The following is a 14,894-nucleotide window of genomic DNA, read 5'->3' on the forward strand; positions in this document are numbered from 1 at the left end:
ACAACGATGTTTTTCAATGATAGCGGGCCATCATGTTCTTTCTTGGTATGAAAGAAAGTAAAGGACTCCAAGGCAGCGCATTAAATAACATCGTAAAAAAGTCATACTTCCTCTTAGAGAGCCCATATTACTAAAAAGTAATTTTAGAGAGAGACATTCATTTTGGTCCGGTTTAGTGACTGGTTGAGGTGTTTGGTAATTTTCTACTGCTCTCTCAAATCCACTATTCAAACAAAGAAAACAAAATTACTCTACTACTCTTCTTATTCCTAATTATGGAAAGTTGAGAACCCCTGTCCGCACCCATTTAGTCATTTACCAACATCCCATATTCCTCTTAAATTATAAATTTCAGATTGTGATCATTGTTGATTTTCTCATATATATATATATATATATATATATATATATATATATATATATATATATATTTATAAATACATATTTATTTTAAAAGTTAAAATAAAATTACATAAAGTAAAACATCACCTAAAAATGAATTCAACTCTAATGTTTTATAGGTATTACCTACATACCATAAAGATCATCTCCATAAAATTTGAGCTCATTTAAACTTATAATCTAGTTAAAAATTGTTGTTATCTTTAAAAGAAATCTAACAAATCCAGTGAAAATAGTATTTTTTGAATCATCTTTGGCCAAGTTAGAGATTTTCAAATATAAATTCGATTTTGTAGAGATGATGTTGATTGTGAAGATATGATATCCACAAAAAATTAGGTTTGAATTCATTTTCAAAATAAATTTTACTTTACGTATTTATTTTAAACTTAAAATAAGTATGTCATTTCTAAGATCCTAAAAATATATATATATATATATATATATATATATATATATATATATATATATATATATATATATATATATATATATATATATTCATTCCAGATGAAGGACGGTCCACATACGGATAAGAGAGAAAAAATATACAATCCCAATGTAATTTGGTTGATAAGGTCCACAACTCCACTTTAATAAATAAATAATGTAACAAAGAAAAAAAAAATTTGCTAGAAAAGATTATTTAAAAATTTTATTAATGAAAAAGGGGTTTCACAAATTTTGCATTTGTAAAGAGATTTTGTCTCCAATCAGAACATAAAAAACACTCTCCTCTTTTTCTTTTTAAAAAAAAAAAAATTGGTCTTGTTCAGTGTTCACCAATGGAAGAGAGAAGAGAGTTGGGATACAAGTACAAAGGAAGGGATTGGAGGCTATTTTTAGGGTTTTTAATATTTTTGTCACATGGGAAAGAGGTTAAAGAATCAGAAGTAGTTTGCCACATCATCCATGTCACTAAACCATGCCAAAATAATGTTGCCCTAGAATTATAGTATTACCAAGGCATATCATGGATACTTCATTTATCAATAATTCTAAGGAGATAGGGTTTTAGCCCGTTCTAGTGACGGGGTGATGTGGAACTCAACCTTTTTCACCCCTCTCTTTCACTCACGTGCCATTTAAATTACAAAAAAATAAAATAAAATTTGTTTCTTCTCTCTCTCTAAAACAGTCAAAACAATGAAAACATCCATCCCCATTTGAACCCCCCACACTTTCATCAATATAAACATCTACCATGAATATTATTTTAACATAACTAATATAAAAACTCCTCAATTTTTCATTCATTTGTTGTGCTGGAGTTGTTTATAGATTAATTGAGATTGATTTTTTTTTTTTCTTTAAAATTGAAAACTTTGAGACATTAGGAAGTACCCTCAATACTCATTGTAGATTAAATGATGAAGTGCTTTTGATGGTAATCGACTAGTCGCAGACTTGCAGAGATGAAAGAAAGAGAAGCCATGGCAAAGAAGATAAAGAAGATTTGACATATATTTGTTTTTCTTTTATTTTGTTGTTTAAATGCATGTGATAGAATAGCAAAATATGCCGTCCACGTCAGCCAGTCGCTAGAACGGGCTTAAAACCCTATCTCCCTAGAATTATTCTTAAAAAAAAGACACATATGCAATCATGTGTTGAAAAACTATTCTCAGCGTTTCATCTATTGTCATTTTTATTGGGATGCTCGATTGATAGTCCTGACGTTTGCAAGAGGATATGAAAAGCAATAATTCTAGAGAGACCAATTATAGAGACCGATTTCAGTGACCTGTTGACGTGTCCCTCCCTCTCACGTGGATAACAAAACAAGCAAAAAAAAAATAAAATAAAACACAAAACCCATCCATTTTCCTTCTTCCTTCTTCGTCTCTCTCACCTAAAACCCTCATGGCCTCCCGTTTAATTGAACATGTGTAATTTTCTTTTCCTTCTATCTCTTTCATTGTTCTTGTGTCTTTGTGAAGCCACCGCACATTAGACCATAAAACTCCAAATTAGTATTATCGTAGATGAATATAACACTAAAAAATTAAAGCTTAAAACCAATTAATCTATCATAGTCAAGATACTTAAACCAACTATTTGTTCGAGTGGTTTGTATTTTAGTGAGGCAAAATAGACAAATCTTTTGATTATTAGAATAAATTAATCAATCAAGTGATCATTTGAATCTTAATTTTACTTTTCTATTTAGTGATTTTTTTTATTTTCCAAATCTTTATTTCTCACTGACACTATTAGAACACAAAGATTTGAGAAGATTGTGGGTGGGGATAAGAGGTTCAAACGGAATTACAGAAAAATTGATGTTTTGGACTTCTGGTGAGACTTGAAGAGAAGAGGGAATAACAAATTAAGATAGATGTGCGGTTTTGTTACACACGTGAGAGAGATGGACACATAAGCATGTCACTAGAAACGGACTCCATTATCGGTCTCCCTAGAATTACTGTTCATTTATTTGTATATTTGTATGTATCTCGTTTTTAAACGAAGACGTAATAGTGAATTAAAGGATAATCTTTTGCACAGAAAAACCAACTCAATTGAATATTTCTAACTTTGTGCTCTCTTCTCCTTAATCACTCGAGTTGAAAATTTTGAATTTAACAAGTTACTACTACTGCACTCTAGTTACTTTTTGCACTATCTAGGACAGCTCTCAAAATCAAACAGGAGCAATCCGATCATAATGTTAGCCAATTTAGCATAGAACTATTAAGAAGATTCATTCCGTTAGGTGTTAATTTTATTTCTTGATCTTTTCGTTTTTCCATTAAATTCATTAGATGGTGAAAATGAAAGGTCGACTTAACTTGGTATAGTATGTGATTTTGTTTCAGTTGGCTAAGCAAAATCAACAAAAAAATTTAAGCGAGCCTCAACAGGCTTCAGTTCTGTCTATCATTTTTTCTTTTCCATTTATATTTTTCAAGGGAAGGGTAGTTGGAAATAGCCCCGGCATTCCGAAAACTATGGAATTAAACATAGATGAGCAAACATTCCAACTTCCAAGTGACACTAACTCAGCATGTACACTCTGTAGCTTGGGTTGTTGGCAACTTTTCAAACTGCACTTCTTCAATAAATAGAGCTACTCAAAGTAGCCTACATGTGTACTTCACTTCTAGCACTCAGTTTCCTTCTGGATAGGTTTCTTAATCAGATTGAAACAAATTCTTAGAACCTAAGTACCTAACCCAAATACAATATTCCGTATTATATTGTAAACGAGAAGTTTCTCATTCAGTTTCATACCTGCCCAATGTCAATAAAGAATCCTATTATTCAACATCAAATAAAATCGATTTTTATTCAATTAATAAATTAATAGAAGGGTTAACTAGTATTACACCCCCTAGATGAGCCAATTCGGATTCCTCCTCCTCTAAATGGGAAATTAGGCCCCCTCCCCTCAAATACACACAAAACTTTTTGTGTGTGTATTTAGTTGGTGAGGGGAGGTAATACTCGTTAACCCGAAAAACAATATAAATTTTGGATTCTATTAAGGGTTAACGAGTATTACCTCCTCCCCCACACTAGATAAGCCAATTAGAATTGTGTGTATTTAGGGTGGGGTAATACTCGTTAACCCTTGTTTTTCTTCGTTGTAATGGAAACAACGACCAATATCAACATCCATTATTAGAACGGAAAAGTTATTAAGATTCCTTTCAAAACATCATTTTATGCTAAAAAAGAATTTGGACCACAATACCTAGTAAGCTATCACATTGTCATATCTTGAGAGAAACTTGACTATAACTAATATCATATATATCATGCCATCATGGTCAATCATATTGTGTGTTTGTTTTTGGTTTTTTTGGTTAAGTCATTTTGTCACGACGGCGCCCAACAGCCGAGGAACTATACTTTTTATACCATAGTTTATACTATGCCCCACAACTTTACTTACAATGTGAATTATGACCTAGTTTTTTTGTGAATATATTTAACTAACCATGAAGATAACCTCTATAAAATTTCACCTAATTTGATAATGTTTAACTATATCAAAAAATGATTGCAAAATCGAAAAATCTGAACCGTTAAAAAAAATCAAAGTTTACAACAACTTTTAACTATGTTAGAGATTTCCAAATAGGATGAATTTTTGTGTAAATGTTATCTATGGTTAGTAGATCATATCCATAAATTATTAACACTTAATTTATCTTGTAAGGGGTGTGGTATAAACTATGATAAAATGTAACACGCTCATATATATATATTTTATTGGTAAACCTGTTTTTTAAACAAAATTAGTCACTCATAGATACAAATGGGTTCAAATCCTTACATTTGGTATCGCATCCAAGGTTTTACCAACTATTGTTAGTTGGCACCTATTGCTCAATTTGAATACAATATCATAATTGATGTTGCATCATGCACACATTGTCTTACACTCTTAGTAGCATCTTCAATGCTACTTTATAGTCCTACTTTGTCGAGTGGGCAGCTCAAATTTTCCACACCAATCCATGCTCTATATCAAGTAAACAACTCACCACACTCCATTTTTTGGGTCAAATATAGAGTTTGATTTACTTTATCAAGTGTCACTCCATACTAGTCGGTCCTAACTTGCCACATGTGCAAACAACCAATTTTATTACTTTTGTATCACTACACTCCATTTTATAGGTCAAATACGGAAGAAATATGCGGGGTGTTGGCAAGTAGAGAGTGGTTACAATATTTTAGCATAAGTGTCTAATGGGTCTATAAAATAAGTTCTATTATAAAAACAATAATATAGAGTGTGTGGGTTGGTGTGAATAATTTTCAAGACTTGAACTAACATTATTTTTTAACTTGATGACATCACTTTGGACTCTAAATGAAGTGTATGCATTAAAGATGCTCTTACAGTAACTAATATCCAGTAGGCAGCCCACAACAACAGCATAATGAGGAACCAGGGAGTACCTAGTAACTTCTATCATATATCTTAGATAGAAAAATTAGTGAGGAGTGAGGCAGAGATTCCCAATTCCAAACTCAGATTTGAATTTTGAATTGACAAAAGAGAGGAGAGAGCTGCTTTCAGCCGCAGGAGAGTTTCATCCTCACTCCTTACTAATTTTTCCATCTAAGATATATGATAGAAGTTACTAGGTGCTAATTCCAGTTTTTAAAACCAAACTAACTATCCTATCTTGTACACACCTTAGTTCTCTACCTACCTTTTCTTCCCTTATATAGAAACATGGCTAAGGAAACAATGATTTATACCGGGGAATCATCAAAGAGTCCAAAAAGCAAATTTGATCTGTTACAGGAGGAAATGAGCAAGCTTTTCAAAACCAAAAAACAAGGCATTGTGGACATTTCATGCATCAACATAGAAAAGGCCAGAGATGAAAGGCTTACTGTTATGGGTCGAATGTACGGAGGGAAACTGCTACATCTGGATGACATCATTGATGAGTTGCATAGAGTTTGGCAAACAAGAAGTGTGGTACAGATTGAACTAGTCAACAGGGAACATGTTAAAATCAGATTCAAGGATGAAAATGAGTATCATCATGCACTGGAAAATGGCCCATGGATAATAAATGGCTTTGTGTTCTCTATTAAAAAGTGGAAATGGGTGGAAAATCTAGAAGAATACCACTTTGATCTAGTTGAGTTCTGGGTTCATATTTGGGACCTTCCTAAAGAACGAATCAACAAAGCCAACGTCTGGAAAATTGGAGCTGAACTGGGGAGGGTCAAAGCTGAGGATCTCTCCTGCCCGATGGAATTCAAAGATTTGATAGCTCGGATAAGAGTGGAATTGGATATCAAAGAAAGACTTACTAAGGATCATAAGATAAGATTAGAAACTGGTCAAGTGCTCTCAGTCCGATTTAAATATGAAAAGTTGGGGATTTTCTGCTATTTCTGCGGAGTTATAGGACATGATCACTATGCATGCAGTATCCGAGAGAAATACAGAAATGATCTGATTAAGTGTGGGGGATCACCCAAAGACATCAAACCAAATTTCACCTTTGCGCTGAAAGCAAATAGGTTCTATAACAGCGTTGCTAATACGGGTAAGAAATCTATCACCTTTCCGGTACACCGCAAAAGCTAAGGTTTGATGAGATCCCGACATCAGAATCGGAAAGGAGGAAAGCACAAGGTAAGTCTCCGGAGTCAAAAGGAAGAACTGACATATGGCAGATAGGGACCACACTGAAGGTACGAGGTACACAGGTTGCAAAAAATGGGCCAGGGACAGCAGAGGCAACAACTGGGTCCCATAGTAACGATATGATTTTGCCTGATCTAAAAAATAGAGTCGTTACTTGTGGTATACTGGGCCCAAATCCAGGTAGTATCAGCGGTTTGGAACCTGTGGTAGGATTCACTGGACCCAAAGGGGCAACCCATGAGGACTCTGGAAAGACCGATATGTGTTTGGACTAGCTGGTGAGCCAAGCCCAAAAGAGATGTTCGAACCCATGTCCTAGTACCATTACCACACCTTCTTATCCTGAATGGAATCCCTACTCCCAAAGCACAAACACCTTTTACCTTCTCAGCTTCGCACCATTCCCAAGCCTCGCGGTCCAATCAAATCAGTCTAGTAAGCCAGATATCCCCTTGGATTCTCAAGATGTTAACCCAAACCATGCCCCTACACCTAATCCTATACCGGTTCGCAAAGCTGAGCACACACGTGTCAAGTGAGTTAAGGCGGTGTCTTGAGGACCAAGGGGATGGACGAGAAGAAAGGGATTTGGGAATCGAGGTGGAGACTCTGTTTATTATCAGGCTGATGGCTTGAATACTTTGGAAACCAGAGGAAAAGAAAAGGGGACTTGGGTTTAGATCTTATTCAAGAAAATCACAGCGAGGATATGGATTTCTTGAGAAGAAATTTGAGGATTGCAAAAAAAAAATCAAAGAGGGTGAAGCTGGTTGCAGACGAAAAACGTAAGAATGGAGAAGGGGATGAGATCATCCCACCAGGAGCACATATTATAAGTATTTCTAGTAGTTCAAGTGGCTCTCTATCTAGCAGAGACTGAGATCTGATCCCCATTGAAGAACCATCGGAGGAGGAGAACATTAATGATGAACAAGTGGAAGTCATTACTGAGGTAAATGAAAACCAAGTTATCCAAGAATATGTAGAGGATCAGCAAGGTCTAGATAAGATAGACTATGGGTCGGAGGATAGTATTACATAACCCATTCCTATAGCAGTGGATGACTCCTCAGTGATTCGTTGGTTGGCTGGAAATGATGGGGAAGGTAGTAGCTCTAGAGGGTCAAATCCCAATCCTGGCTCATCTTTTTTCAGAGATAATCATGGTAATGGCTATGGCTCGCTCGGCTCGCTCACGGTTACATTTCTTTGGGGTTCGGCGGTGATCGTCCCTTCACAAATCACCTCTAGCTCAATGAATGCCGGGAATTACCGAGGGATAGGTACCCCCACGACAGTTCAATCTCTAAAGGACCTGATAAATAAGAATAACCTTGGAGTAATTTGTCTGTCGGAAACAAAAGCACAAGTTAGTAAGATAGAGTTAGTAGCCAAAGAAATGAGGTATGGTAGAAGCTTCTATGTACTAGCAGTGAGATCCAAAGGAGGACTAGCTATCTTCTGGAAGGAGGACATTGATTTGGAGATCATTGGAGCAACAACACACCACATAACATGTAAAATTTTAAATTATCCGTCCAATTTTTCTTGGTTCTTTACTTTTGTGTATGGTCATCCTTTTTTTAGCCATAGAATAAAAATCTGGAATGAGATTAGGAACCTGGCCCCTTTTATTCCTGACCCTTGGTTGCTGCTCGGAGATTTCAATGATGTTTCCAATCTTCGAAAAAAAATAGGAGGTAGGGCCATTTTTAATAAATATATGAGGGACTTTAATAATTTTATCTCTGATTTGAGTCTCTTTGATCTTGGTTGTTCTGGCCCTAAGTTCACTTGGGGCAACAACAGAGCTTTCAATAATCATATTTTAGAAAGACTGGATAGAGTTCTGGGCTCTACTGAGTGGATTGAGAAGTTCCCTCAGGCTAAAGTAAAGAATGTGGTTGTTGTCACCTCTGACCACCTAGCTCTAGTTGTTAATTTGCATGTTAGTTATAATAATCTGGTTAAACCCTTTAGATTTTATGATATGTGGCTTAATAACAATACTCGTATTCCTACTATCCAACATGCTTGGAATATTCCTGAGAGTAGTTGCCCAGATGGTATTGCTATTTCTAAACTCAGGAATACTAAGCTTGAGCTTAAAATTTGGAATAAGGAAGTTTTTGAAAATGTGTTCCAAAATATCAAAAGGCTGAAACATACCCTTACTGAGCTCCTGGAAAAGGAGTGCACTGAAGAGAACTATAATAAGGCACAACAAGTTAGAAATGAGTTGCAAGAATAACTAGAAAGGGAAGAGTCCTTGTGGAGCCAGAGGGCTGGGAACATTGGGATTAAAGATGGGGGAAAAAATACTAAATATTTCCACTTGTCCACCATCTATAGAAAAAGGAAAAATTTGGTGGAGAAAATAAAATATGACTTGGGGAACTAGAAGAACACTAGGAAGGAGATTGGAGATACTGTAAATGAGTATTTCACTAATCTCTTTACTTCTGATCAACCAGAACACTCACAAGAGATCTTTTCCACCCTGTGATCACTGATAGGGAAAACCAAATCCTTACTGAGGCTCCATCTGATTGTGAGGTGTGGAATGTTGTAAAGAAGATGGGCAAGCTTAAAGCCCCAGGACCAGATGAATTCCAAGGCATTTTCTTCCAACAATGCTGGGAGTTCATTGGTCCTGATATCATAAAGATGGTCAAGTATTTTTTCACTCATGAGAATCTCCACCCCAAGATCAATGAAACTTTCATCACCCTGATCCCAAAAATTACCAACCCTGATCACATTTCAAAATTCAGACCAATAAGTTTGTGCAATTTCACATACAATATCATATCCAAGATCCTTGCAAATAGACTAAAAGCCCACCTACACAAGTTCATCTCACCTTTTCAAGGTGCTTTTATGAAGGGTAGAAACATTGTTGATAACATTGGGCTAGCTAGTGAAGTTTTCCACCAAATGAAACTCATGAAAAAAAAAGAAACAAGGCTGGTGTGCCCTCAAACTTGACATGGCAAAGGCCTATGATTGAGTTGAATGGGGTCTTTTGGATGAGATCATGAATAATCTAGGTTTCTCACCCAAGTGGAGGAATCTTATATCCAATTGCTTTGGTATTGTTTCCTTCAGAGTTCTTCTTAATGGATCCCCCCCCCCCCCCTATCCCATATCTTCCCTCAAAGAGGATTGAGACAAGGGGATCCATTGTCCCCTTATCTATTCATTATGCTCTCTGAATCCCTTTCCAGGCTTATTATTAAGGAAGAGGAGAATGGGAACCTCCATGGTATAAAGGTTAGAAGTATTTGGGGGCTCCAATAAAGGTTTCTAAGAATAAGTCTGGAGATTTTGGGTATATTCTTGACAAAGTGTATTATAAAATCAGAGGGTGGAAGGCAAAGGTCTTCTCACAAGCTGGTAGAACTGTCTTAGTCAAGGCAGTGGCTCAGGCTATGCCTATTTATACAATGTCTAGTTACTCCCTTCCTCACAAAATGTGTAAGAGGATAGATAAAGCATGTAGAGGTTTTTGGTGGAATGGTACTGAGGAAGGGCATACCATTCACACCATGAACTGGGAAAGGATATGCAAATCTAAGTTACATGGATGTTTAGGGTTCAGAGATACTAAAGCTATGAACAATGCTCTGCTGGGCAAGCAATGCTTCAGGCTATTGACTGATAGCACCTCTCTCTGGTCCACTACTTTCATATCCATCTATAAGAAATGGTGGTCGGGGGGGGGGGGGGGTACAAAGAAAGGTATCCCAAAACATGCATCTTACTTATGGAGGGGAGTGGCTAGGTGTTATGATCTCATTAAGCCCGGCTGCTTTGGGCTATTAATAATGGTGAACACACATTCGTGTAATGATCCTTGGATTTATCTTAATGACAAGCCAATTCTGTTGAAAGATCATATATGGAACCCACACTTTGACAGAAACGCACCAGTCAAAGGGATTCTGAACCACAATAAGGATGGGTGGAACAAGTATTTCCTTGAATTCTTATTTCCGAAACCCATTGTGGATATCATTGGAAATATCATGGTGAGACCTTCCAATGAAGAGGACTGCCAAATATGGAGATGCCACCCAAAAGGTAAGTACACAAATCAAGTCGGCATACAAGATGCTCACTCAAGACAAATGGGAAGGAGATAGTCCTTCGTTCCAATAAAAAACTATCCAAAAGATCTGGAAGACCAAGATGGCAGCTAGAGCACAACATTTCATATGGAAAGTCTATATGGGGGGGCTTCTTACAGGGAATGTCCAGCCGAGTAAAGGGATGGAAGGAGATTTCTGTGTCCTTTCTCGCCAAATTGGGGTGGAATCAACTAAGCATATCTTTTTTTCATGCCAATTGGATCGAGGAGGGTGTGGTTTGCTGCTCTCACAAGCATAAGAGTGGATGTGTATCCAAATAGAAGTACAAGGGATTAGTTAGATGAGTTCTTGGGATGGACTGCAAACACAGAGGAGTACATAAGGAGCTTGGGGATTTATACGCTACTATTGCTTATGAATATTTGGGAACACATAAATAGTATCCTTTTTTAGGCAGGGCAGAAGAATAGGAGTGCCATCATCAGGAAGGCAGTAGCTCTATGGACCATAACTATGAAGGCCTTTGAAGAATCAGCTAGCCTATCACCTTATATTTCTGACTCAAATAATTTTTTTGTAGAATATAATGAGGCTAGTAGTAGCAATAATGAGATGGCTAAAACCAGTACTAATATCTCCTTTGATGCTTCCTTTGATAGAGCTAGTGGCAGAGCAGCAGTTGGAGCAATAGCCAAGTTGGAGCAATCAGGAATTTCAGTGCAATCAGGAATTTCAGTGAAACTACCTCAAAGGAAGCAGAGCTAGTAGCTGCAGAAGTGGCTGCCTTACTAGCTAAGGATTTGGGGTGCGAGAAGGTGACTTTTTTCAAGGACAATCAGAGTGTGATAAAGACTTTGAAGAACCCTCTAGAGGAGTGTTCTTTGGAAGTTTATAAGTGTTGTGAACCATATTAAAAGTATTTTGTTATCCGTAGGGATTGTTAAGTATTGTTGGCTTTAGTAGGAATTCTATAGGGGGAGGCTCATGATCTAGCAACTTGAGCTTCTAAGGTTGTAGATCATACCACTCTTCCATCTTGTAATGTTTAAGACAATGTCCAAACTATTTTGCTATAATTAATCTATTAACCATTATCGGAAAAAAAAAAAAAAAAAAAAAAAAAAAAAGTACGACTTCAGTTGTATTTTCAATTTGGGGTACAAAATTTAGGAGATGGTATAAATATGGAAAGTTTGGGCAACGTTATCTGGAAAATGTTGGCGTGATGTTAATTTTTCTTCAATAATTATAGGCAAACTCCCATAACCGACTCTCTAACTAATCAAAACGGAGTCTATGGAGAACGAGACCACATGTAATGCAATATTCTAGAAGTGCCATGCCTAAAAAAAATCCTATGAAAAAAAAAAGATAAATTCCTGATTCGGCCATGATAATGTCAATGTGTTTTTAATTCGGCCACAAAATGCAACTCAGTGCATTTTGTCAGCAACTAGTGGGATAATATCAACAACTTTTTGCACTGAGTTGCTGACAATGGCCGGATTAAGAACAAAATGACATTATTATAGCTGAATCAGAAATTTACCCAAAAAAAAAAATCTATGAGTGTTATGCCTAGAAATTAAAATTAGAGCATCTTTAGCAGAGCAACAAAAAAAACACCAAAATTTTGAACCAAAAAAACACTAAACCAAAAAAACACCAAGCAACTTTAGGAGCAACATCAAAAAAACACCAAGAAACTACGCGGTTTTGCCAAAACCGCGCCATATAGCCCACGCGGTTTTGCTAAAACCGCGCCACTAAAGCCCAACTTACAGGCCCAAGCCCACGCGGTTTTGGCAAAACCGCACGGTGTTCAGAACACCGCGTGCTACTTCTATATAAACAGCTCCAAAGCCGCGCGGTTTAGTCACTTTCACCTCTTCTCACAATTATAAAACCTTCTCCTTAGTTAAAAAAAAAAAACCTACCTAAACTCTTAAAATTTGATATGGATCATTTTGAACCTTTCGACGGTGATGATTGACAGTACACAGACGACATTGGCGATGAGGGAGAAGAACCTGAGGAAGTAGAATACGGTGGGGGAGAAGACAGTGGGGAAGAAGAACCTGAGGATATCGCGCCGACTGATAGACATCCCTATGTACTGGAGTATCAGATGAACGATTTCGATTGGCAATTTGCACCTGGAGAAGCACTTGATATGGAAGTTGTGTCTTCTACACGTGATACAAAACACGTGTCGAGTGCAATGGCTAATACTCAGGTAATTAATTAGTTTTGATTAAATATTTTGAATATTAATTAGTTGAGTTGGACCAATTAATTATTTATCTTATACGCATTATTTTTTTTTTATAATATCAGCATGTTGTTGACTACTGAGTTAGATCGGCTTTACTTGGTGTTAGAGAGTGGTGGAAGGTTATTAGGAGTTTGAATGAGTTTGTACATATTAGAGATAGTATTTTGTATACACCTTTGGGTATTTTGATTGATAATGATTATTATGAGAAGGTGATTGGGCAAAATTCATAGCTTTAGTAGAAAGATGGTGGAGTAGAACTCATACATTTCATTTTCCTTGTGCAGAGTTAGGGTTCACACCACTAGACTTCACTATGATTTCTAGGTTGAGTATCGGTATAGGCCAACCGATACATTTTCATACAAATTATGAGAATATAGATAGTATGCTTATGAGTTTTCCTCGTTTGGGTGCGGATGCTTATGATTCTTTCCGGGATTAAGCTATCTCATATTAAGACTGATATATGGAACCCTCTTGCATCCCGATACACGAAATGAGTTAGCTTTAACCGTTACCGGGGTAGTGAGGGTGCCGTCAAGATGTTAGGGCTTTTTGATGTTTTTTGGGCATGTTTTGTTTTCCAATGGTCATTCTACGATACGACCGGATATTATGCTTATGTATCCGATTTGCATACTATGAGAGATTATGACCTTGGTAGCTCATATGCCACATTGATATCGGCGTTAGATAAAGCTTCACGGACATTCGAAGTAGAAGTCCTCGATTGCGGGATTCACGGGACTTTTAGAGATTTGGTTTTATGAGTACTTTTCGATATCTTTGTCCTAACATAGACATGATTGCCGATACTCACGCCTAGATTTGCTAGTTGGTCGGGCCTCACTTGACTCGTAATGAGGGCGATTAGGAATAATATCCGTATGGCTCGTGCTTTCGATTGATATTAGATCATTGCCATCTATTGAGTGGAGACCTTGGCATTTGTCTACGCCTTTGACGATCCAAATGCAGATGCTTGTGTGTTGTCACATCACGAGTTGTTTTGCCGCGACGTGGATCGCATGTTTGGTACTGTGGCGACAGATGTTGGAGGCAGATGACTGGACGTTATGGAGTTCCATGTGCTCCCATGCCAGATGTTAGTGATGCAAAGTCGTGGGGTAGAATTCAAGTTCATGAAGTTCATGCCAGTGGTGGTCCTTGGCGAGATGCGTCTTCTTTTATTGTTGAGCGATCACCGACATCGAGATTATAGATGGTAGAACCGTGTCTCCATGTATGGGTCCGTTGTTGCCTCCCTTGGTGGGTTTGCAAGCAAACTTCGAAGTTTGTGGGCCTGGAAGGGATGAGACGTGAGCTACGTATTCCTCATCCGCCACAACCTATTTACAACCCACAACCTCTGAATGCATATCATCCAGCTCCTGTGTCTACTAGTAATCCTCAGATGTTTGCCGTGTGTGGATCTGATGGGGAGCCTACTTATATTTCCATTTCTGAGGTGCCTCATGCTCGTTTCTCTGAGTTAGAGCCGCATATTGATCAGTTACCATGGTGAGTTTAATTGCTTTATTTATCTTCTTCATTATATATATAATACGTACTCACACTGTATTTTCTTAGATTTTTAGGGTGAGGTTCTAGGAAGATATGAGAACCCGTGTTCTTATGTTTGATGGGATGAGGACCTACCTGCGGTCATTATAGCCAAGAAAGAGAGGAGGCATATTCTCGGACATACCAAAATCAATCCCAAAATGTCGTATGACGAGACTTCGGAAAGCGATGATGAGGATATCACGAGTGTGTACACGCAAAGAACATCGAGGGATATGAGGAACTTCAAAGGCGAAGTAGTTAACCCATCATGCAGAGAAGATCATCATAATTCTCATATTAGGAACTTAGAGGAACGGCTTTAACGTCCCAAATAGAGAGGAGAGAGGATCGAGTGGTAAGGGGCGAAGAAGAGAGCTAAATAAATTTGATGTAATATGATAGATTTTGGATTATTTTGGATATTATATGA

General features: G+C 37.2%; 2 protein-coding genes across 2 annotated transcripts; both read left to right on the top strand.

The window, feature by feature from the left end:
* Window positions 1-5,596: 5,596 nt before the first annotated feature.
* Window positions 5,597-7,409, top strand: LOC147489445 (uncharacterized). Its single transcript, XM_086574643.1, has 2 exons — window positions 5,597-6,451; window positions 7,182-7,409. The coding sequence occupies exons 1-2, from the start codon at window positions 5,597-5,599 to the stop codon at window positions 7,407-7,409; spliced, it is 1,083 nt and encodes a 360-aa protein (XP_086430769.1).
* A 519-nt stretch (window positions 7,410-7,928) lies between these two features.
* On the top strand, window positions 7,929-8,780 carry LOC147489446 (uncharacterized). The gene has a single exon (XM_086574644.1). It carries the CDS (start codon window positions 7,929-7,931, stop codon window positions 8,778-8,780), a length of 852 nt encoding a protein of 283 aa, XP_086430770.1.
* Window positions 8,781-14,894: the final 6,114 nt, after the last annotated feature.

The sequence above is a fragment of the Coptis chinensis genome, chromosome 7, assembly GCF_015680905.1.
Source record: "Coptis chinensis isolate HL-2020 chromosome 7, ASM1568090v1, whole genome shotgun sequence".
Classification (NCBI taxonomy): Eukaryota; Viridiplantae; Streptophyta; class Magnoliopsida; order Ranunculales; family Ranunculaceae; genus Coptis; species Coptis chinensis.